We start from the raw sequence: 25918 nt of genomic DNA on the forward strand, positions 1-25918 counted from the left end.
CGCTGCCAGGATACGACAGAACATAAATCTGTTGGTAATGACAGCTATTCCATGGCCTTTCCAATCTGCGGCTATCAGAAACCCAGCTTTGGACAACAGCCATTCTTTCATTTAATATTCGGATGGATGGCTGAATGGGTTGATTCCTATCTACCTGGAAGTAACAGTAGTTCTAAATTGCCTGGAAAACCTCCCTCTCTCCCAGGGTGGACACGAAATTTCAAATACCATCTTTAAAAATACAATCCAAATTCTCTTTTAAAGTGTCCTTACAGAGAAGTATGCGGTGCCCAATTGGTTTTTATTTATATTAAATGAATATACATTGCAGATGCCTGGGCAAATTTGTGTAGAATCCTCTCTGTGTTTCAAATGCAAAAGTTAATGGGAATTTTGCATGCAGAAGGACCCTGAGATGAGAACTGTGAACAAATCTGCCTTCCAGTGATTTTTTTTTCCAAGTATTCTGCAGCCAGCTTTATGCTCAGATACAAAGTTACTTAATGTAAATGAATGAGACTGTGTGCTAGTTTGATCTCTTCTTATCTCCTCCTCTGCTTCTGGTGCTTGTAAGGAGTATCTGATGGCAAAGCGCTAGCTATGCAGCAGCAGTTCACCTTTTTTCTCTCGGGAGGAAACCCTTGGCTTTCTGTTTCGTGTCTGTGAGGTTCCGGATGAGAGCCGAGACGCATGTGAGAGAGAGGGATCGGGCCCTGATTCTCCTCCTTATTACACTGGTGCTACGCTGGTTTGACACTGCCGAACATCAACAGAAGTACACCGATATAAGGACTGAACGTATCTGCGTATGGACATGGGATGGGCTGACATCTTTTCATCGCCGAAAGCCTGAGACGAGGCTCTAAACTGAGATCCTTCTGGTACCAATACGAGACGTCTTGTCACACCGCCGTGGGACTAGATCCTGAAACCAAAGATCCAGCACCCCCTAAGATGGGCTCAGCATGAGCGCTGTTAAATTAATTTGGTGATAGAATAGATTAAATACAAATATTGACTTCTTTTTTTTTTATTTTTACAATTATATTAATCCAGTAGGATAACTGCCTAAATAAAAGCTGAGCTCCATTGCATTAAATTATGTTTTATGCTGGCAATATTAAAATTAAAAGAATGACCTTCTTAAATCTGGTCTTAATAGAAATCCCCTGATGTTTTTAATGATTTCTTTATTACAGTTCTTATCCTGCCAGGAGTTGCTTTTGTTTCTCAGTAATTACTCATGATTAAAATAACATGGTATGCAAATGCTGTAGTAGAGCCGTAGATTGAGGTTGTTTAAGGCAGCATTTACAGCTCTGCTCCCTTTCCTCCCCCATGGCCCACCTCGTTCATTTTGCGCTCTTTCCAGGGTCAAGCGTGTCTCAGTACCGAAACTGTTTACAGCTTAGAGAATTTTTTTCCATTGTAAGTGTTACCACCCTAATTTTTCTTTGAAAATTAATAGCATAATGTTATTGAAGAAAAGATCCATCTTTTGAGTGCAGTCTGCTGCAACTGATGGCAGGATTTCCTGCGCTGTAATTCACTTTTGTGTACTGTACTTGACCCTAAAGTGATGTTTTTATCCCTCCAACATAAACAGTGGAAAATATTTTTCTTTGCATTGTTTACTTGAGAAGGGGGAAAAAACTGGCCAACTTTCTTCATCTTCACTTTCAAAAACTCCTTTTATTTAAGAAAAGTTTGGTGTTCATCTATTTCTATTCCGAAGCAAGTTTCTTTAATGCTAGTTCTGAGAACAGCCAAAGCAGATGCAAATCCAGTTGTCAGCTTGCAGTGCTGCACCTGAAGATTTCTATAAAGACACAATTTTTAGCATGATTAGAACCTCATTACAAACATTATAAAGCTTAATACATTTTGTGTATTTAGCGGACTGTAAATTAGAGGACTGAGAAACTTCTCTGTTCAGAGATAGATTATAATTTCAGTTTGGAATGGAAAGAGAATGTGTGTTCATTATGTTGGATAAATTGGAGATGTAACTAGCCTGCCAGTAAAGCCACCTTTGCTGGCACTTGACCTGTCAGTGAAATTCAGTCCTGTACATGCTTTTCTCTCCCATTGTGCTTGCAGAAATGCTCAGAGCAATCATCAAGCACCGAGTCAGCTGGATTTTATTGATTTATAAAAAAAAAACTAAGCCATTTTGCAGCTTGCTCTGTATTTTTGATCATTTTTCAAGTCGATTCTTTGAAATTTGTAGACAGTTGATACAAGAAATCTGGGGCTGCCATCTTAGCCCCAACTTGGCTGACTTACATATTCTTCTAGAAAGAAAGAAAAAAAAAGCATACTGAAATTGCAAAAGAAAAGAAAATTAATGAAAAAGTATAACCCCAGCACTGCCTGAACTGCAGTTATAGCAGAAGCTGGATGTCGACAAGCCTTCCGAGTGACGGCTGAGGAGCAGAGCAGCCCTGCCACCTCCCAGCACATCTGTCTGGGGCGAGGCAGATGCCTGGCATCCTGGACACACACTTAATCGAAATGAACAGAGACTGTAGCCTCTTGCAAACAGATGCAATACCTCAAAGCCGAGCTCCTTCTCTGAAGGTTGCAAACCTCCTAGCTCTGGTTTGCTGTACTGCGAGCAAAGTCAATTCCCACCAAACTTGCTTGTAAATGAAAATACACTCCTACGTGCAAACTGTATCTTTACGCCTTAGAATAGTGGCTCTTCCCTGTGAAATTACCATATTCTACAAAGCAGATGACTCATATCAAGAGCATTCTTAAGGGCCACTAAGAAACAGATCTGTTCTTCAAAAAATTCTGCCTTTTCATTAAGTAGTAGTCAGGAAAGCTAACTTCAATGCAGATCATTGCCTGCTACTCTTTCGCCCATCACAGATGGCAGGAGGCACATTTGGGACCATTAATAACAGAAGCTGTCAGCAATTCTTTTAATGATATAACCATGCTGCTTCCTCTAAACAGAAAATAACATGATTTGTGTAGCAAAAACTATTGCTCAGTGATAGGGACATCATCATCTGTCATCTCTGTTTGTTTTATTTCTGAAGGAGCTAATCAGGAAACTGGCAGCGCTTTAAACCACTACCAACTACCAGTCGCCTTCTCAACTTCAAACACAACGCAAAGCCAGCGTTTGTTTTTCCTGTGAGCGGCCAGTTCTTCTGAAAAACATGTAAGCTCCATCTCTGCATTCAGTCAGTGGGATCCACCATTCAGTATTCTTAATTTTTCCCCAAAGTTGCTTCTGGATCTACTCGGTCTAATTCAGCTGTGTTCTGAGAGATTTTAAAGTCCTTAGTTGCTGCTGCAGTTGTCTTGTTTGGCTGTGTTGGCTCTGAGACATTGTAAGCTCAGAGTTGATCTACTCACTTGGATACCATTCTAGACCTTCCCATTTCACTTGCAAGACTCCTAACTTGGGCTCAGCCCTTTCGTGGCAAATCTCCGATATAATTTCAGACTCTTGGATTGCCTACAGATTTCTTAACTAGTTTCTGATTTTCCATCACATGCCTGATGCTAATGGGCAACTGGTTTGCTATGCAGAGTCTTAATATTTCCCCGAATACGGGCAGGTCAGTGGCACAAACCTCTAAGTGCTTTGAATATTTTCCCTTTTTGCTGGCATGAATCATTGTCAAAGACATCTGTTTTCAGCTTGGACTGTAGCTTGAATTTGAAGTGAAGTCTCCCATCTTCAGCAAGTCAGGAAACGGTACACTTTTCTCCCTGAACTGACGTTTGCCTCTTGTTTTCCACTGATGGGCAATAATTTCTATATAGCTCTCTGCACACAGCTAGAAAATGGTATAGAAGGTACTGGGGGGACAACATCAATAATGACACCTTGCTTCTTATTTTAAAGTTGAGTCTGCTGGGTTTGTTTCATATTGTTTCCTTTTATCTCAATTTCTTCTTTTTCCAGCATATTTACTTTTCCTGTTGACATAATGATTTCTTAATTCATATTCCTTAATCCTTTATCATTTTCCTCTGACTTATATTCCTCTCCATTTTCTCTTTATTTGTTCTCTTTTCCTTCCTCCTCTTATTATTTTGCCTTAGTTAAATTCCCTAACTTTTTCTCTGTTTTCCATCCTTTGCAAGATACCAGCCACTCTCTGCTGTGATCAAATAACATAATCGCGCTTCCTCTGACACTAAGGAGATAACCCTTTTGTGCGCTTCCCTTTCTTGCTCAGTGATACAGACAACTCTCAAGTGATGACAGAAGCCAGCTAAGCGGTGATGAAATATTAACATTTTCGGGCACGCTGCTGAAAGCCTGCATCGGAGAGAGGTGGTGCTATTTTGATTGATTTGCTGGTGGGATCCAAGGGGAGGGATGGAGCTGCCCAAGTGTTAAGAGTCTTTACTAGCAGCACAGATGACAGACTTAAGACAAGCCCTAAGCAGTATGTCTTTGAAATTTAATAACATAAGAAGAAAAATATTCCACACTTCACTAGCAAATCTAATGCTACACAGTAAAAGCTTTTTTTAAAATTTACTTCTTTTTTTTTTTTTTTTTTTTTTTTAGAAAAAGGAAGAGAGATGGTTTACGAAAGTTGATTAAGAATGTGGTTTCCACACTGCTTCATTTTAGAAAATCATGCTGATGGCTGATGTATGTTTTCTGGCACGTTATAACTTTTGAAGTGTATTAATTTTCCCTGCTGAGGAAAATGTCGTTCAAGAAGATTGGGGGAGGAGGGTGGGGGCCTGACATCCTTATTATGCTGTCACATAAAGACTACTTCTTCAGACTCTTCAAGGTCTGTGTCTCTGGAAGAGTGACAGACTAATAGGTTCTATTCTTAAATTCTAAGTATCCTTGATAGTGCACCAAGCAATTTATCTTTAAAATAAAAAGTGAAAAAAAGTTCTGCTGATACATAGTTGCAGAAAGTCACTGGGAGATAGCCGAATAAAATTGAATTTCTCCTATCTTGCGAAAATATAAACACAGAGTATTGACACGCTTGTCTCTGAGTGCCTGTATCTCCACAGTATAGGACCAGAGGTAATTACCAACTTACTATGAATTTCATTCCCATCACAGGATCTTGAGTCAGGAATATCATATGCTCCCAAGCCTGCAAGCGCTTGCAGTATTTCCCATGGGAATAATGACTTTTAATGACATGATCCGTAGCGGCGTGAAATAAGTTCACATTGTTACATGTATCTGGGTGAAGCACAAACAAGATTTAATAACATAGAAATAAATCAAAGATAAAACATGTATTTATTCTCCATCAGGTCCCTAAGATCAGAAATCTGGAGCTTAACAGCAGTGGGAACAGAGAGAGATGACTTTCAGGACTCAGTGATGCTGGTATTTTGCCTCTGATGTCATAATTTTTGAATCCAGCCATAGGTTTCTAGCCATGAGAATGCAGTAAACGATGGTAGGTGTGCATTTCCAAGAGTAATAGATAAACTGCATACGAAGCAAAAGCTTTGATAGCACAGGGAATCTGCCTAAACAATTCAGATAGTGAATTACCTGTGCCTGCTAAATGAGTAACTCTTACTTAAAAGCGTCCAGATTGGACCCTGACTGGGCAAACTAGGCAATATAAATGCAGCTCATAAAGTTCAGCCGCATACCAACACGATAAGCAAAAAAAAAAAATCTTTGTTTTTTAAGCAAATTGGATGTATTCACAAGATTCTTAGTTTTGGTTTGTCTTAAAATTGCAGGAGAGATGGGAGGGAAATGGGAATGCTGAATCGTGAAGTGATTGCAAGAACATACGGGCAAACTGATTCATGGTTCGTCTCAGGATATCATTGCGCTTATTTGAGAAGCCAATTTTCCTAACTCCTTCCTGATTCTGCTTAGCTACTTTTCTAATGACTAGTATCAATCAGCAAAAAATGCACTTTCTCCTTCCGCTCTATAAATCTAATGCAGTGGGAATTCTCCATCATCTCTGAAGGAAGCCCAGCCACTGTCCCCCGTGGGTGATCCCAGGTGACTGTCATTTTGGATCTTTCTTCTTTCCTTCTCTGTGACATACTCCAGCTAGGAATAGAGCTATCTCTAGTTCATCTTTGCTCCCTGAACCAAAGTACATGCACTCCAAAACCTCTAAATTAACCAAGTAATGGCTTCGAATTCTGGCAGAACCAGCGGTCTCAGAACACACTTGTACGTAGACGTCGTCTTGGATGTTTTTTCCTCGTGTTACTTTTCTCCTACATCCAGCCAGCAGCGGCGATTAGAAGGTAACCTCTGTTAGCTGCGCACCCCCCTGCGGTACTCGGTGCCTCACAGCTACCTCTAATTGCCATCCCATCTCATTTGAACCCACATACAAATGCTAATTCTGAACTACTCTTTCATTGCTTATTTGCTTAATATTTTTTTTTTTACATCCTTTGGTGTCAACAGTCTTCATAGCCATAATGTTGTGGGGCATTCATCAAGAAAAAATTAAGGTCTGATTTCTTCCAGTATGGGATTTCTCCTCTCCCATCCCTGGCACTGTTGCTGCTGCTCAGAGCCTGTGTAGCCTCAACTCGCTTAACCATAGGGGTTTTTTTAACATTGCCTGCATTTTGTTCTTTCACAACTGACCTCGTGCTTAGTTTGATACACTTCTTTATCTTTTATGCATGTGGCCTCCAAAAAGAACTTTCCTCTTCTCTGAGTAGCTTATTCCTCTTAATTGATACTACACAGTTAAAAATAATTTACCAGTCCGGATAAGACCAGGTTAATTTGAAATGGTTTTGGTTTCTATGCTTGCCTTTACTATAAAATCACAGTGAGCTGAAGTTTTAGTATACATCAACAAATCTCTACTCGGACTTCATTTCGTTTAATTATTGTCATACTTCAAACTTAGGCCAGGCTTTTAAACAACAAAAAGTCAGCTCTCCAGATAAATCTGACTTTGAACAAGGAAAACTTCTCTCTTTCTGTCGGGCAGATTAGTGAGCTACAGCCAATATCAGTAAATTATATAAAGCTACTGGGGCCACATTCTGTTTTCAGACCACCTAAAGCTTGCAGCTTCAAGATATCAAAAAGGGGAAATTGTTTTACCTCACTGAAATACAGGTGAAGAATTTCCATGCTTGAGCATGTGTGGATTTATAATACACTCTGAGAGGCAGCGAGTGCAATTCCCTCAATGAGGGAATTATACTTCTCCATTTGCAAGCTTTTCATCTTTGCCATATGTAATGATACGCTCTTTCATTTAATAATTAATCCAAATACAGTACAAGTTACTAATGAAAATAAGATTGAAATATAGTTGTGCCTTTCAGAGGAATTAAAGTCTTACTCCATGCGTCCTATTGAGGCAGCCAATGTGATGAGAACTGATCTGTGTAGCACTAACAGAATTTCAAAAAGGAGATTTTCTGACATGATTTAATGTTCTGAGAAACAGATTCGGGTCCTAATCCTGAATTTGCCATTGACTGCTTCTGTTCGTTCAGATCCAATACTGAACAGGTTTTGCTGACTTAAGTATTTGAATTATGGATATTCAGGTATGAAGGGAAAATGTGATTTTAATTTTTAAGCAGAATCTCTCTTTATCATCCAAAACAAAGGAGTTCTGTCTGTGTGGGTGTCTTTTTTCCCTGATTTCTTTAATTTAGAGAGGATTCTACATTTCTGTCTAAAATTTTAGATGTAATGATTCCAGATTTCCTGAAAAGTGTCAGTGTACCTCATATGGGCCAGGAGACACCTGCAGAAGCTATGCTGGTGTTGTGCACAGGACAGCTTGATTGCTGGTTCTCCCTCCAGCATCTCAGTTTCTAAATTCCACTAAAAGGGCATCTGAAAAGCCTTTCTCAGTATCGCTGCTGCACATAACCAATTCACCACCGCAATACCACGTCTGCAGACGAAGGGAAGGGTGTCTGCGTGATAGCGAGCGCTGTGGTTGGTGTTCACAAGCCAGCGTGTTTTCAGTGTCCAACAACTTTGTGAATTTCATTAGCAAATCAAATCCCATTGCATTAAATAATTAAGTGGATTAACTGATGCCCTCCCCAGTTGTTCAGTCACCTCCACGTGAATGTGCTCTAATAAAGTCCTGGATCTGCTGTATCTCTGGGATGTGCAACTGACTCTTAGTTAATGCACTCTTGCCATAATTGCTTTTTAATACAGTGGATTAGAAGATTATCTTTAAATTAAACTGTATTTATAACAGCAAAAAGAATCACATGAATTATATGCTAATCAGTAGGTTCTAAGAGTTAAATGATTTTCTAATACTAGTCATTACAATTACTTGATGTCTTTAGGACCCCAGATTTAATCAGTAATTTACCCACGGTTTGTTGTGGTGCAAAAACAAAACTGTAAGGAACAAAATATTCCACCAGTAGGGATAGAAAAACAGATAATACCAAATTATTTCTAGTCATTATCATCTGTCTGCTGGAATTCTCATCCTTGTTATCCCAGACGTATTAGCTCAGGAACAGCTGCAGTAAATACAGAAACTACATTTTTCCTTAGGCCGGATCCCTTTTTGAAAAGTCTATTTCTTTGCTAAATGATGACTAGCTGCAAAGCACCAAAGTCCTTATTTTGTTTGTTGTCTACGGGCAGACCAGTGGTACATCTTTCAGGGAAAGTATCACTTGTGCAAAGGAATTAGGGCAGCTCTTTCTTAGCGCACCAGGGGTATTAACCAGCAATATAATTGAGGGTTGGATACCAAATCAAACTAACATCCAGCAGAAGCTGAGACTTTGGTGCCCTAAGTCATTCTGAAAATCTAAGCTGTACCTTGATAATTAGGATGGAGTGTAGGTGCAAGAGGACATGGTTGCTGCCTATAGAGCTGTGTTCTTGATGTTGGGCTAAACCAAGACTAAACAGGTTGATACAATATAAGAGGCATTTTCCCCCTCTCTCCTGCTTCCTTGATTTATTGCTGACACATTTCTGCCTGTTAAGCCATCTACAGTGTCTGCCCCTGTTAGACTTCTGAATTTGCAGTAAGTCCCGTGGAAGGCTGTTTTCTCAAACAGCCATTACCAAAAGCATGAAGAATGTTAAAGAACAGGTGCCTCTGCTGAAGCAGAAGGAATTCTGCTGAACAGCTTTCTGATTGAAGAAATTTGACATCAGTGGCTTCAATTGATCTTATTCAAGTCTTCTGTGTTTTTGAAGAAAGCGTCTGTAAGTTATTTAAGTCGTGGAACTTCTCGGCATAAAGACTTCTGGGTGAATCAGGCAAATGAGACATTGAAAGCTAAACAGGTGGAAGGGAGGAGGTTGAAAAAAACCTAAATGAATGAGATGTTTTTGGAGAAAGAAGTTTGAAATGGTGTAGCTGAGGAGTGGAGGCCATTGGGAGTGGTATGGTGAGAACAGTTAAGAACGCTGATCTCAGTAGCAGGGGTTTGCTATGGGGAAGGCAGAATGAGAGAGTGGTACGTCTTAGGGAGGCTGTTGTGAGAAAGAGCTGAAGGTGATTCACTGGAGATGTCGTGGAGGAAGTGATGGAATTGTGTATAGCTGGGATGTTTTGGTGGAAGGAACTGAAGCTAATGCTGAGGCTCTTGACCTGCTTATTGCTCATAAAGAATAAGGCAGTCTGGAGAAGGCTCCGTTATGGTAAGATTGAAGCCTGGGTTGGATAGAGTTTTCATGGTGAGTTTTCCCAAAGAATATTTCATCTGAGCTCTGCTTTAAACACACTCCTTGATTTTACAAGCAGAAATGAGAACAAAGAAACAAACCCTTTAAAATCAAGCTTATCAGGCCAGATTTCAGTGTTAGCAGTATTGGCATCTGCTACTGCATTTATATCTGAAGTTAAAATCTTGGCCCTTAGCCTGTGAGCAGCAGTTTATGACCATTCTGGATACAGTTCAGAGTTATGCTAAGTGGTTCCATTTGAAAGGCATTTTTCAATTACAGAAAAACAATTTTGGGAAGAGGTTCTGTTCAAAAGTACTTGTTGAAATTCCATTTATGCAGCCTGGCATGGTTGCTTTGGTTATGTTGCTAGAGCTCTTGTGAAACTCAACTAACTCCCTGGCAAGCATATTACTACTGCCTAAGGAAAATAGGAAGCTGAATCAAACCTTTGGAGATATATGCATATACATATATATGTGTATATATGTGGGACTCGGAGAGAGTTTGGATATGAAACTGGAGGCTGTTTTTTCCCTTCAGTAGTTGCTGCGATATAAACCTCAATCCTGATCATCTCAAGCTTTTGAGAAAATCTAGAACCAGATTTGAACCCTGTTTTAAAACTAATATAATTTAATGAAGCTACATGAATTTGCAGCTTTAACGCAGATCTGCAGGCTTACTTACAGTGGGAAAAAAGAATAGACACAGTAGAAGTATCGTCTAACGGAACTGTCAGATTAATTTAATCATAGAGGTTATTAAAAGTTAATAACAAATGTTGACTGCATTATGGAATCATCCGTTCACCTGGAGAATGCAGATGAAAGAGATCTGCGTCCCTGGGAATGGAATCACGGGACTACAATGGAGCATTTTAAAACAAAAGTTCTCCCAACGTGGAGGAACACAACCTAACCCACAGTTTCCTTGTACAGAAAATAAGTATCTGGAATTCTGCCCTAAGATGATTCTTTCTTGTTTACCAGAGAAGAATGTTTAGAGGCTTTGTGTATAAATGGAGAAAAAAGACAAAGGCTGGCGGTTTCTTTGACTAGGCATGGTTGATAACTCCCATAGCCTAAGCTTTTCTTGGACCAGTACCTGGGTCTGCGTGCTGTCCCAAAACACATGGCACTGCAAGAATAAGACTTGAGCTTTGCCAATATTAATAAGTAACTAAGAATAATACTTAATAAGTAATATTACTTAATAAGTAATTAAGAATAATAAGGAAGGCATTTAAAACAGCATTTAAAATTCACGTGCAGCAATGGAATTTATAAGTGATTTTCTGTACGATCAATTTTTGTCCTATCAGAATTGTCATTTAGGCGATTTAGTAATCCATGAGGTTACAGGAGCCCAGCTGTGTTAATATGCTGGTTAGAAAGCTAAATGAAAAAGATTTTATTAGAAATCATCAAAAGAACACCTAACTCACAAAAACCAAAATGCAAACCAATGGTTCAAGTGGGAAATGTGTCAGGAAAAGAGTAGGTTTTGTATGGGGGCTGGAAGAAGGGAAAGGATACGTTTTAGCCTGATGAATGGAACGATGGGTAACTGGAAACCATGGCTTGCCATGGGACCAGTTTAAGTATAGGTGAGAAGATGAAGAATAAGGAGTGTGGAGCAAAGAACTGGACTGATGTAGAAGGTGAAGGCGGCCATGGAAGGACCAAGAAAGAGACACTGAGAACAACACCTGCAGGTAGATGTAGAGCTTCAGTACAAGAAGGAAAATTATCCATGGGAAAGGAAAAGAGCTGTTAGAGCACACCGTGCATTTTCAAAGAAAGGGACAACAGTGAGGTACTCACCAGGAGCTTTTTTGGCTAAACTGGAAGGAGATGGGAAAATTACATAATTAGATATGAAAGATATACATTGGGGCTTGCATTCTATTCTTCCAAGATCTTACAAGCTAGAATTACCTCCTGTCACTGTAGGTTTGCCAGAATATAAAAGTAGAAAAAGCAGTGAGAAAAGATAATACAATGGTGGAGAAGACTGCAATCTTCCCTCTTTTGGAGACCATGACAGCCTAAATATTAGCTGAAGCCATCCAGCAAATGCAAGGTGGATGCCCCTGTTTGACAGGGTTGCTTTGGAAACCTGGATTTAACTGAAAATAATTTCAACTACCCATGCTTATGCAGTCCTAGGAAAGGGATGGATTGGACTTACAAGCCCTACTTCCATCAATTTATTGTGTAACTGGCTCTGTGAGCACAGGAAAGAGCGACTAACATCTCTAAGCAATCAGTAGTACTGCAAATGGCAAGTTCAAGGAAAAGCAACGCAGTTCAAGGCACACTTTATATCTTAACCTGACATACAAGAGACTACTTGGGTCTAGTAGGACATTTTCGTTTTGGAAACTGTTACACGTCATGGACTAAGGCTTGAAAGAGCAGTCCGTTTGCAGGGTCTGAGACAAACTCATTCAGACTCGACCTACTCTGGTTTCTCGGGCAAAGGATGAATAATCCATAAAGAATTGAAAATATTTTTTGGCTGTGAATAAGAGAGTAATGTACCAGTCAGTCTAGGACAATGAGTGAAAAAAAAAATAATTGTATCTTTCAGACACTTAAAGCTTAGGAGTCAAAAGTGTTCACCCCACTTAAAACCTTGGCAGGGAGCGCTGCAAGGAGCTGCATTCGACGTACTGTAAATCTGCAAAATGTCTGATGTATCCTACAATGAGCTTTTTTGGTTTTTAACTATCACTTAGCTGTAGTATTACAAGATATTTTGTGTATACCTGGAACTATAAGAACTATATTAACTCAGGATTCCTTTTCAACACTCTCTAGCTACGTCCCATTACCTCACCATAGATTTTTATTGGATGCTATCCAGTGATTCAGTATTAGTGTCATAAATGCCGTTATGACATATGACATTTGTTATACTCGACAGCAGCATTCATTACTGTAAGCAATAGCAGCCAGACTGCATTTCCTTACAGCATTTAGCCATTACTTGACGAGAGGTGAGAGTAATTTGGCAGGCGGTGGGAGCGGAGCAGCCCAAGGAAGTGACACTGCATGTTATCTCCCCGGCTCAAGTGATGCCTTGTGTGCACGGGTAGCCAGGAGATCTGCTGGTGACTTACAGCAGTAAACATTTTTGTTGTTATTTATGATTTTTTTAATAATGCCTAGAGGCTCCACTAGGCAAGCTGTAAGAGTTCCTGCCCCAGTCTGTCTAAGGAGATGAGCTGCACAAAGTAGCGTTATCGCTTTCTATTGCAGATGGGGAGCTGCGGCACAGGGAAATTCAATGTCGTGTACTGTCAGGGAGTAAGGCGGTTAGTGGAACTGATCTCCAAACTTGTCCTGCCTCTGCCTCAGCCACACGTCTGTTAATTCTCCACTAATGCTCGTGAAAGGTGTTCATGGATTTGTGCATAGAAAAGTTATTAGGTTCCCGTGGCAAATGTTCTTTGGCAATTGAAGTACTAAAGACCTAAATTTTTGTTCCCTTCTCTGTGAATAGAAACTCTTGGAGCATCAACACAGTCACTTCAAGCTATATAAACATCCAGCCATGGTTTCTGGCGGCTTACCTGACTCTGACCACCTGGAAGTATGTGCTTTGCTTATCACACTCTTAGTTCTTGCAGTGGGGTTTCCTAAATCCATCGCCTGTGTGTCTTCTGTGGAGCCATGCCACACTGGGTGATTAATTTGACTGCTAGTAATAAAGACTGTTACATCTCAGGGCAGCAGCCTGATCTGGGGGCTATAAAATCCTTTATACCAGGTTTTAAATATTTTTTTTGCATACGAAGTGGAATGCTAAAACAGGAGAGATTCCAAAATGCCTATCCCAGGATTATTGTTAGCTCAGGAACTGGTTTGTTCAGCATCACTGGGGGACAACAGCAGAGGAGGAGCAGGAATACAGACACCTCCCTCCCGGTGAGGCAAATGCCATAAACACTTAAAGGCCATTGACTGTTCTGGTCTGATTTGCTCTTGTTGTTGTTCTCTCGGTTTGAATTCAATATTGAATCAAAGGGGTTTTGCATTACAGAAAACTTACTCCCCACCGAGCTCATCTGCTATATTAGTATACCTAAAGACAAAATGGTCCAGGCATAGAGAGGTTTATTTTAAGCAGCTGAGTTTCACCTACGCCTGTCACTGAATAATCATTACACCTACTACAGCTCCCCGCTCAAAAAAAAAAAAAAAAAAAAAAGTCATAGAAGAAAGTTTAAGAAAAAACTATATAAGCTTCATAAAACGTAAAGGCTTCCTTTTACAAATATAACTCCATGGGTAAGTGAGCCGGCTAACCTCTACGATAGATTTATGCCAGCAGCATTTTCTAGCATGGGACTCCAAGGGCATAAAAGTCAGGATTTCATAGTAGTATAAGGCTAATGATTAAAGTATGTGCGATGGTAGTAACAGTAACAGCACTGAACAGGGGAGCACCCGCCTTTCTCTTAGGTGTTCTGACAGCCTGATATTAAAGACCTGCAAGTGTCAGAAGACGCAGGAAATCAACTGGCCTCTTTGACAGATTTTACAGCATAGTGTTTGTGCTGTCAAGGCAGCGAATATGACAGCCCTGAGAAATGACAGTAATAGGAATGTTTAGGTACGGGAACAAGCCTAATGGAGATGCCGCTGTTGACAATAACATGCTTATGTTAAAAGTAGACTCTTTGTTTGAGCTTTTACTTGGAGAAGATTTTATTAAGCCTGTTTTTCTTCTACTGTTTTGTTTTGTTTTCAGAGTCTTCCTGCGTGTCTGTCTGTTTTTACTACCATGGTAAAATACTATTTAGTTGTAATGTGGAAGAAAGATACAAGTCATTCTCTAACACTCTGTTTCACTTAACTTATCATGATAGTGTAGGCAACATCTGACGGCTGTATTGATTAGGATTTAAAATCACCAGGTTTTTTTCCTGAAAAGTTTATAAGCAGACAAAAGAAACCAGCTTAAAGAGTTGAGAGAGCTGAAGTTTGAGAAGGTTGAGGATGGTGTTGAACCCATCTATTAGGCTACCTAAAAATGAGGTCATTTGTTCAAGCTAGTCATGGGGCTACCTCTGGAGTGACCGGAGAGTGGGGACCTGCAGGGCACGTTTTATTCTGCTCATCTCTTTCCAGTCACGACAGAAAATGCCCAGACAACTACGACAGACTGGACATGGAAAAGTCAGGAGGGTGACCTCAGGCTGAGCTGGAGGCACACACGGCACAAGCCAGGCTCGGCTTTCCCAGCCACCTCAGCAGTGCCTCAGCCAGCTCTGCACCAGCCTTCCTCTCCAGGGAGCGTTGCGGAGGGAAGGATTTTGCTTGACAAAAACCAGAACCCACATACATGACAGCATCCTCTAAGCTTGAAATAATAATGATAACAATAAACTAGCTTTACGGACAAAATAGAAGTGTCTCCTGATCTTATTTGCTTAGAAAAGACTGATGAGTGCAAGAAGCATTAAGAATCAACAGTGTTTACCCAGAGCTTCTGCTCTGAGCTGGGCTCATAAGGACACCCAACTTCTCTTTAATAAGCATGTTCAGAGATAAAACGTTTAGGCAGAACATCGTGAGATAAAGCAAGATAAATACTATTTTTCCTCAAAAGTGCTTTTTCTCTGAAGTAATAGTTTTTATGACTCCTGCTTGAACTCCAGAAGTAAACTAAAGTTTGGCTTGCAGGTCCGCAGAACCACGGGCAAACCCTTTTGTCTGAGTCCACCTTCATCTCAGGCTTTGATCACCTGCAGTGGTTGAGAGCTGTGGTGTAAGAGCTGGCTCTTGGGGTCAAGAGATTTGTATAAAAAAGGAAGTGCTACTTAGAGTCCGTTTCAAAGAGCTTACAAGTCCGTTATCTCAGAGTTATTAGGGTTACAAGATGTTGATGGTGCACACTAACTGCTTTGTTACCAAATGCTACTTAATTTACGGTTTGTTGCCACAGCATGAGTTGCACCAAATGATTAAGACTTGGGTTTAATAGAGGTCATTGCCTATGTAAGTCTGACTTTCAATGGTATTTAAGCACCTGGAGATGCATACAGGTGCCTAGTTACATTTTCAGAAGCTCTGGTATACACAAGTCTGCCAGCAGTGCAAATTAGGGAATTTCTTTTGAAAACTTCTTTGAGGTGCCTGTTTGCAAGTTTTGAGCGGGATTTAATGTCCCCCTGGCTCAGCTGTCTGAAAAAGAGCTATGTGATCCCTCTCTAGTCAGAGACGATCACCTGTGACGGCCGTCTAAAAGAGGCAAGGCGAGTTCCTTCGACAAGGAAGTTTTTCTCACTGGTAGCTACCGAAGGAGCCCAGATGAACTAACTACTCATCTCGGGATGGCAAGGTTAGATGAGATGAATCCCGCTCTGTGTCAAGAAATGATTACGCATCTGGTCATTCCTTTAGAGTTAATGGAAAGGATGATGCATATGCTGTCCAAGGGGAAAATAAATCATTGCTCACATCCTGGTCTCATCTTCTGTAACACGAGCATACCCATCTTATCGTTTGAGAAAGGAAGGAGGATCAAAGAGGCTTTAACTGAATGACTGCAGGCATCTGAAAATAGAGAGTGGGGAAAAGAGAAAGTATTCTATCTTCTATTGTCTGAATGCTTTTAAAACGGTGTTTCCATTAGTCAGAGCTATGTTCCTGCATACCTGGAATTTTTCTTGTCTTTACGCATTGCTCAACTTCACTGAATTCTTAAAAACGAGATAGACTGATGCTTAAAATACATACAGCTACAGTCAAGTCGGAAGTTCAGAGGAAAGCATGTTTTTGCACCCAAATCTATATTCAGGGACCTCACTTGTGGCAGAAAGTAGAATAAATTTCAATTTGTGGTGACAGCAGGTTTGCTGTGACTTAATTTTTCCAAGTTAACCCATCAGTAAGTTTTATTTTTCTTAATGAAAATTTTTATTTAACATAAGCGTGACTTTTTTCTTCTCAGACTCTTGAAACACCAAGAGCCAGCTAATGTATTATGGAGATAATATTACACACAGTACAGTACAGTACTTGATATGCTGCTTCCAATAGAGAAATTTAACAGAAGAGAAGAGCTTGTTCTTCAGAATAAGATTTTAGTGTGAACTTTAACCATGCTCTGGAGCATTTGCCATCACATAAAAAGGCCTTCAGGAAGTTTCTCTGTAAGCAGAGCTTCAGCTTGGCAACTTCTGCAGATAATTTTATGATGATTTATTCCTTTTTGAAGATCATCGGATGATACTGATCTTTACTCTTTTCCTCCATTGCTTTCCCTTAATGCAGCATTCTAAAGTTCGACATTTTTGTCATGTTGTTGCCCTGGGCAGCACATGAACAGCAACAACATTGACTGGTGTCACCTTCTCTGAAGTTTCTCCGCCAACAAGTGCTCAGGAGGTTATTGCTGTGCCGAGGCTCCGGGCAGCTCCCCATTGATGCAGCGTTGCTGAACACGTTCCCCTTTGACAGCGATCTAAAAACCAAACGTTGCCTTTGGGGATTTTTGATTTTGGAAGAGCTCAGTGGGACTGAGGTCCTACACTCGGTAGCAGTCCAAGGGGTTTTACCAGATACCATCTGCCTTGTTCCTCATCCGTTTTTTTTCCTCAAGGTAGATTCACTTGGAAACATAGCCCTACATGCGTGTCCACGTATAGATACTCTAGGTAACGCTGAAAGCTAGACAAATGTTTTCCCGTTACATGCACAAAAATATTCTTCTTTGGTAGAAATCTTCATGAAGAAACATCCAGTCCTGGTCTGAATATGGGGACTGTTGTCCTTTTATTCTCAATATACTATTTTTGAATATATTCTGAATATATTCAAGGGTGCCTCGTTAACACATGCAGAAAGGTTTTGACATCTTGAAGACTCTGCTCCAAAAGTTTCTGCTTTAATACTTCCTGGTTTGTTTTGAAACTATTTTGAAAATCCAAAATGGTACTAAAAGGCCAACTAAAATCCAGTATAAACAAGCTCAAGTCCAGCTGAAAGGTAGCTTTACACCAATGGTCTGGGTCTAGAAATCCTTATAAAAAGACTTTAAGTTCTTTTCTGTAGAGGATTTTCTTCCATCAGATAAATGCTTTCTTTGCTCTGAGTAACTTTCTGATGATTTTTTTGATTGAAAAAGGATTTGTTGAGTTCTGAGATCTGTTTAAGCTCTGGAAATAATGCCCCTTCCTCTAGGTCACATTTTCCACACAGTAAGAAGTTAAGAGAAGTCCTCTTTTTCCGTTGGCCAAACATTACTGCACACCCTTACTCTTCTGAGGGAAATGCATAAGGCCATATCCTGCCACACACTCACTTCTCGGCCAGGACATAACTCTATATGCAGATTTTTAAAGATAACAACTGAATTTCTATTAACACACTGCCTGGGTAATTTGAGTTTTTCTGCGTTCCAGGGGAATCGCTTTCCACCTTTGTGAATGTCTGCTGAACAACTTGTCCACTAAACTTCTCTGCACTTACTTTTCTTTTATCTTTTTCTAATACTTGGGTCGAGGAAACGTGCATTATATGCCCCTACTCAGTCTATAAAGCTTTAAAAGGTCTAACCGTTAGTGTACTGCTAAACGCCAAATAAAAGCGAAGTTGTTCATTATAAGACCTTGTGCTGTAACTCATTATTGCAATAATGAATCTGTTTGTGATGCCCTGATCCTGCCATCATTTAAGCACATGATTACACTGAATTGAATGACTTCACAAGCATAAGGTGAGTCATGAGTTTAAGTGCATACTGAGATGAGCTAATTTTCCCTAATATACTTTGCCAAATCTCCGTCTATTTAAATACTTCTGAGAAAGGAAAAAAAAAAAAAAGTCATTACATTAGTGAATGACAAAAGGATTTTATTTTGGTACCAATATATTAAAAACCTATATCAGCAGATTGTTGGACCTCTCCTGTTGTTCCCAGCTTGCTTTTTGGTCTCCGTTACTGAGAATATTTAGTAAATTGCTGCAAGCGCATTACAACCTGCTCAAGATTATTCTTCTATGCCCTCTTCCACAAAAGAGCTAAACAGACACAGTGGGAAGCCAAAGGGAGGAGGGGGTTGCCGTTATTGCCAAGACAAGAATATTTAGGAGGTTTTATTCATATTTGAGAATGGAGGACTTACAACAACATCCAAAAAGCACATTCCTAAGCAAAGCGTAGTGTACATTTGGAAGACAAGAAATAATTGCTGTATTTGTTGAAAGCTGTTTATAGAACCAAAAAAAAAGTACATCTATCGTATGGTGAAATCAGTTGCCTGGTAAATAACAGTCTGCTTGGTGTGACAGTAATGAAGAATTTGATCTACAGCCACTGCAACCATAGTTTTCAGCATCTGTTAAGCATTTTATTTACTCTTATTTAGGCAAGCACGCTAACACTCGCATGAAGAATCTTTGTAGTGTTCGGCAACCTTTCCATCTGCCTTTCTACACACACACACCCACACACACACACCCCCCCAAGAAAGGTTCCTCAAAATTAAAGTTTTGTCTAATTTCATACCAAGTAAAAACCGTGGGCCAGATCATGAGCTGGTGTAAAGCGACTTAGTGCTTTCCTCCCATTTCCCAGGGAAGGATCCGAGCCCATCCAGTTTGCCTTTCTCTGCAGCACAGGTGATGCCAACTCAGCAGCTGGAGGTCGTACGGCCACTGTCGTGCCGTGCCGTGCCGTGTCCAGCCTGAGAAAGAAGTCGCATTGGCTGAGGGGGCTGCACCGAAACAGCTGTACTGCTCTAGATGTGCCCTGTATACCTGAACCGGCTTTGGATAGGGTGCGGTACCTGGTACCTCTACATCTCTGCAGAGACAAGACTACAGACCCAAGTCCTCTCCTGCTGCCAGGATGCCCATAAAACATTTAACTATGATGATCATGTGTGATCATGGCTAATTAAGTTTATAATTATCTGTAGCCTTGTCCTCCTTGATCTATTTGCTGTATTCCTTGTTGTGGTTGGTTGGTTTTTTATTTATTCTTAGACTGCGGATTATCAAGGCAGGGACTGGGTATTTTTGCCTTTTGCACCTAAACTGAGAAGTGCCCCGGTTCCGAGGAGACTCTCTAGGTTGAGTGATCTTCATGATGATGCAAATGGTTGTGGCTCCAATAATGACAAAAGATCTTAATGCAGAGGGAATGTATTCTGTTAGGGCTGTGTGATTTATAATATTATTATGAAGAGAGATTCCTTTTGAAAAGGGAACAGGAAATAAAATATGTTTGGTACAATGTGTTATGTAAGGAATTAGTAACCTTGTAAGTAAGGTTTCAAAAAAACCCCTTCTCTTAAAATATATTCTATTGACTAATGATCATGTGCCAAAATTAAGCTAAATTACATTTTGCCTATTCTTAAATAGAGTTTAAAATTTCTGAGTAATGGCATTGGTTGACCCATTAATGTAAGTCCTTAAAATATAAGTAGTTTCTTGATACTTTCCACTTTGGGGCATCTTTTTCTAAAAAAAACCCACACAACACCACCAGATGCTACTCTATGTGCATAGGAGAAATCAATGGATGGGATCAATATTCCCTCCACAGGTAATAAATGCTGAGAAGCATTTCTGTCTATCTAAATTGATCCTAGAGAATTCTTTAAATTGGTTCTGATGTGTATAAAAATCATTTCCCTATTGATCAAAGCTTTTCTTTCTCTTTCTTTCTTTCTTTCTTTCTTCCTTTCTTCCTTTCATACGTTATTTCATCTCTGACATCAGTAATGGTCTCAAACTTCTCTATGCAGTTATGATAAACGGAATTTCTTAAATCCATGCAAGATTATAATTTTAATGAAAAATAACTGGGTTTGTGTCTTTGAAGATGAATGCTTTGCTTACAGTTAGGCAGTGCAAGTATTTTTAAATTGGGAAAGTTACTACATCTGAATTATTTACACGAAAGTCTCAAGTAACTGCCGTACTTTTATTAGAAGCAATTGTCCAAATCCGGCACCTCGACTAGTCCGTTTGCTCTGGGAGGAAGAGCCCCTGGAACAGCGAGGAGTTTTCTCTTTCACTGTCCTTGTTAATGTTAGCTGCTGAGCCTATGGAAAAAAAATATTCTGAGATAGCACACAGTGGTAGTTAGCAGCATGAATGCCTGAGCCTAATGTGCTACAGCAAGTTGTGGAGTTTGTGACTTTCGTTGCAATACTATTTTATTAACATTTAAGCTGCTAGGGTACTCCGGAAACATTAAATACTTGTCTGCCAAACCAGGAATTTTCTGAGTATTTGATAATTTAATATTACACAATTTGTGAATTAATTTGCCTGCAGAAAAGCGTCTCTCTCGCTGGTGGGAGTTGGTGGTGGTGGTTTGTTCGGACACGCAGCGTGTGTATGGAGCGGTCTGCGACGCGAGCGGGATGCGCGGGCACGAAACGGGCAGGTTAGGTCTGTTGGAGCGCTCGCTCTGAAGAGAGCTCTGTTTCCAACTGCCTGAGAAACCGGCTGCTTGTCAGCCTTTGCGGTTGTGACTTGTTTGTTTTGTGATGAAATCTTAAGGATTTGGTCAACATCACTTATTGACTGTCAGAGCCCAATGCCAGTAAACTCTTCTGCTTGTTAGGCTTCCTCAGTCCAAAGATGTCACTGTTTCCAGCTGTTTGAACGCATAAACCAGTAAAGCAGTTCTTAATGTGGTCTTGGCAAGGTTTCACTTCAAAATTGGTTTTACAAAGACAACGGTAATCATGGCTGTGATTTCTGTTAGGATCTTATGGAATAGAAATTGTCCAACTGTCTTTTGACAAGTACAGGTTTTGTTCCCTTTACCCCGAGTAATTTGGTTCTATCAACCCAGCAAATTAATCTTGTCTAGTTTTGTCTTCTGAGAAATGCAGTAACAACTGCAATTAAATTGCTTTAACATACCAACACTCTTTTAAATTTATCCGCAAGTTCAAATTAGGAGATGGATGTCATGTTGTATTCACGTGCGTGGCTTTGGTTTTGTTAGTGTTTACAGAGCGGCGTAGGTATGCAAAGTTCCTCGCAGATGAGAAAAAGCACGTTGCTTACTTTTATGTAACATAACTGAGCTGCACTGAATGCAATAACTTTGATTTTAAGCTCAGATGTTTAGGTCAGTGCGGAGACTTCAGTAAAATTACTTTTTATTTTTTAGTAGATTCTTGCTTTTGACACTTTAGGGCTATGGACTTTCTTAGGCCCATAACTTTATGTACATTTGGAAAATTTACAGGGCCAGGTTTCCATACAAGATAAGATAATTAATTTTAATTACCTGATTCTCCAAAGTGCGTTACATGTCTTAAAAGTAATTGCATCTTTTGAGGTACTAATTGATTTTCGGGTTCAGTTCTGGTCTCAAAACAACATAGGAATATGGATTTAGTATCAGGAATAGTTTTTCTAGAAGGGCATGAGTGATTCTTACTGTTTTGTTAAGTACAAATGCATTTCCAGCCCAAACAACAGTACTGCATTTGTAATTAATCAATGCCTAAACCCAAGAGCATTGCCAGTCTGAAGATGGCAGCCTGGCAAGGTAGCGCACACGAGATCAGGAACAGAGGTTTTTCTCTGTAGGACACCGGGACAGGAAACTTGCAGCGGTAGCTTACCCAAATGCTGGGGAAGAAAAGGGAGCTGAAGTGTGCTGCTCAGTCAGAGAAATTGGGTTACAGCCAAAGAGAAAGGTGACTGTTCAGAAGCAGCTCCCAGGTTAGCTGGGATTCAGACTAGCGTTTTGGTGGAAATTCCGTGTTTCACCCACACCCCCTGGGTGGCAGTCTGGGGTCCGGCTCAGCTCTGGATTTTTCTGTGGGTCCCCAGGGAGGAGGGAAACAGCAGCAATACCACGGGCTGACCGAAGCTTGGGGTTTGCGTGTGGAGAAAGCATGATTTTAGTGCGCACATAGATTTTTCTGGGGTAAGTTGTCATCCCTCTTAACGATTCCTTGCACAGAAGTTGTTTATACCTTTCATTGCCTTTGCTGCCTTTCTCTCTCTACCTTTTCTAACTCACTGCATCCTTTTGGAAGCAAGGGACCAGATGGTCAGAGCTGATGTTATTCTAAGGACATAATAGGGGTACATCAGAAAAATTAGTACCTGTGTCCTAGCAATGGGCAACAGCAAATTAGCTGTAATTAGTACAAAGGCCGCTACTATAGGGTCTCTATGTCATGGCAGTGTGCTTTGTCATCACTCCTGTCTGCCAGTTTGAGGAAGAAGGATGAGCTCAGGGCTGGCGTGGGGCCAGCCAGAGCAAAGCTTCGTTTTGGCTCCCCATGTTGCCCGTCTCAAGGGTGCACCAGTAAATCCAGAGCTGGTTCTTTGGAAGCCTCGTGAGCTGAAGATCTAGAGGTTGTGAGATCTAGAGGTCGGAGCCTTTGAGGCTTTGCATCTTCTAAGCAGAAACTGCTCATTTTGATGCAAATCAGCGTAACTGCTGAGTTAAGTGACTTTGCATGGACCAGCTCCACCTGACAGTTTGGCCAGAGGTACGAAGAAAAATTTGTCGTCTTCTGAGCAGTGTTTCAAAGTGCCTTGTTAGTGCACAAGTAAGTATCCTTCAAAAAAACCAGAGCTTTGCATGACAATTATGTAATAGTTTTTGTTTGCTTTCCTAATTGGAGAACATTTTGAAAGAGCAATAAAACACAATTTGTTCCCTCTTTCCGAAACAAAACATCTCCTTTTCTAAGAAAGGAGGGAGTAAATTTACATTATAATGAGCAAATTGTTATGAGCGTGTAGATCAGTGTTGACATAAAGGGTGACGGAAATGAGATGTTCTCATTTTGTGCATTCCCCTCCCCTTTCTTTCCCTCTCGCTCGCATTTGCCTGTGCATCCTGCTGCTACAGAGCAAGGAAGTTGCTGTACTCCTAGTCAGCCATAGTAACACATCACACCCCGGCTAACAGAAGTTCATATGAAGTGAATCGTTCTTCACCAGGACTGCCTCATACGCCTAAACCCTGTCCCCAGCGAGTACTAGCAATGAAGGCACGTGCAGTTTACTACTGCACCTCCTAGCTAGCTGCTTTTTATTGTCCATCTCTATTTTCCTATCGGTTTTGTCATTTCCCGATGGTGTCAGAATATTGTCGTGGACTGACTGATTGAGAGTGCTATCGTTTTGCTTCAGGTGTATGACTTATCTAGCAAAGAATTTAGCAGAACACAGCGTTGGGGTCTGCTTCTGCCCTGCTGCCAAACCGGGGGGGTGGGCGGTGAATTAGACATTGAAGCTGTTGTCTCAGGTATCGGCGTGCCCTGCCCTTGCTTCCTGGAATTGAACTGCAGTTGTCCAAATCTTTTCGCCTTGCCGTTCCTCTCTCTTTTTTAAGAAGTGGATCCGTTGCTGGTTTTAAGAAGCTGGAAGTGACATTAACCTCCTGCCCAGCTGCTGCGGTGTCGGGGCTCCAGGCAAAATGGCATTTGTTTGGCTCCCAGAGAAGTCATCCCAACGATTGCCTGGAGAGTCTGGCTGCAAGTGAAATCCATATGCAATGCTTCTGTCAGCAAAGACTTGCTGGAAGAGAGTGTCTAATAAATATTCACATCTGCTGCTTTGGACACTCTAATCCATCCTACAGATCTTTGCTGTGTCAGGCTTTGTTCTAGATGAAGAAGCCGGGTAGTTATAAAGGTTTGCAAATAGGGCATATTTATCATGGTTAGCTCTACTTTCTAGTTCCCTTGATGACTAAAAATAGAGAAATATCTCCTGTTTTTCATAATTTCCCAAAAATGATGGCCTCGGTGCCAGACTGACTTTGTCAGTGTCAATATTAATTATTCCTCTGCTGGTGATGACTTTGCTTTCAGAGAGAAAATCCTGATACATAAAAAGAGCTGCAATCATTTGGAGGGTATATTGAACTTGCTCCTAATAGAAAAAGGTGTTTGACCAAGATCATGACTGGCAGTACAATGATCCCTTTGTTGGGAGGACCACATGTGCTTTGAAATGAATGTATTGATCCTCTTTTTTTTTTTTTTTTTTTTTTGTACGTGAAACTCACGATTATTATAGTTAATTTCTAAAAGCAGAGACTCTTTATCTGGTGGCCAGATAAGTAAAAGGTGCTTCAAACATATCACTTACCAGCTGTTACTGCTGCTTTTAGTTAGGCAGGAGGATAATAAACTTATAAACACATTCTGTCTCTTTGATGGAAACTGAGTCTGTTTGGTTCATCAATAAACACATGGAAACTGGGAACTCCTTAGAACCTTTTTTAGGTTTTCTTTTAATTTTTTTCTACCATTAGACCCAATTCTATACTAACATTTTCATTATGGTTGTTTTTTCCATAAGGATATAAGGGAGCAAGGCACTCAGTTCAGTTAGATGCCTGACCTCCCTGAAATTCAGTTGAAAACCCACATCTTCATTTCCTACAGAGCTGTACAGGAAAAGCAGAGTTAAGAGCATGGTTTGATGCTGATACCTCCAGGTATCAGCAGAGCAGCTACTTCTCTGGTGCTCAGTCTGCGTGTCAGAATTTGGCCCTGAATAATTGTATCCAAACAGAAGTAAAATAGCTGTGCTCCTTATGAGCAGCAGGTCTGGGTCTCCAGATTTGCTTCAAAATCCAATTTCATTATTATCGATCCGACCAACTTTCTTGATAATTTATCTCAGAAAACAGGAGTATGCAAAATGCGGGTGTCTTTAAAGCAACGATCTCAAAACTTCCAGCGCTGCTTTCTTGCTTTGCCTTTGCAAACCTCGATAACTTTCCTCTGAACTTCAGGTCGTATCGTGGCTCTGGCGAGCAGCGATGGATCCGTTAAGGTTCTGCAACTTGAGTTTGGGCAGCCATCCAGCCTGCGGGGCCACAGCGGCGAAGTGCGCGGCGTTCTCTTCCATCACAAGGCAGAGCAGCTGCTTTCCGGGGGTGCCGACGGTACGGTTTGTCTCTGGACCTGAGGACCAGCACGCTGCTTAATGTAACCTTAATCGCAAGGCGTTACGGGGAAAAATGGTTTGACAACATAGGAGCGAGGGCTTAGCGAAGTGTTTTCGTAGTTAATGTTTGCAGTGGGAATAATCACCCAAAAGGAGTATTATTCGGCATTTCATCCAAATAAAATCCCCAATTTCTCCCTCTTTCTTTTGACACTGTGTTTTTCCAAACATCCACAATCTCTTTTGGTGGTTTCTGGAGAAATAGCTTTACAATGACGCCTAATGACAGAGCAGACGAATTGCAAGGAGATCGATTTTTAATGTAACACAACACGAGACACAAGAGCTGGGCGCCCCTTCCCTAGTGCCA

General features: G+C 40.6%; 2 protein-coding genes across 2 annotated transcripts in view; both read left to right on the forward strand.

Moving 5' to 3' along the window:
* The window catches only part of SPAG16 (sperm associated antigen 16), a 407293-nt gene extending 381399 nt beyond the window's left edge, over positions 1-25894 (forward strand). The window contains 1 exon segment of the mRNA XM_054830796.1: positions 25394-25894. Coding sequence (XP_054686771.1) covers positions 25394-25569 — 176 coding nt within the window. The 3' untranslated portion in view covers positions 25570-25894.
* VWC2L (von Willebrand factor C domain containing 2 like) overlaps positions 25155-25918 on the forward strand; it is a 55240-nt gene continuing 54476 nt past the window's right edge. The window contains exon 1 of the mRNA XM_054830798.1: positions 25155-25546. The gene's annotated coding sequence lies outside the window, so the exon portion shown is untranslated. The remainder of the gene's footprint in view (positions 25547-25918) is intronic.

This window comes from Grus americana, chromosome 6, assembly GCF_028858705.1.
Source record: "Grus americana isolate bGruAme1 chromosome 6, bGruAme1.mat, whole genome shotgun sequence".
Lineage (NCBI taxonomy): Eukaryota > Metazoa > Chordata > Aves > Gruiformes > Gruidae > Grus > Grus americana.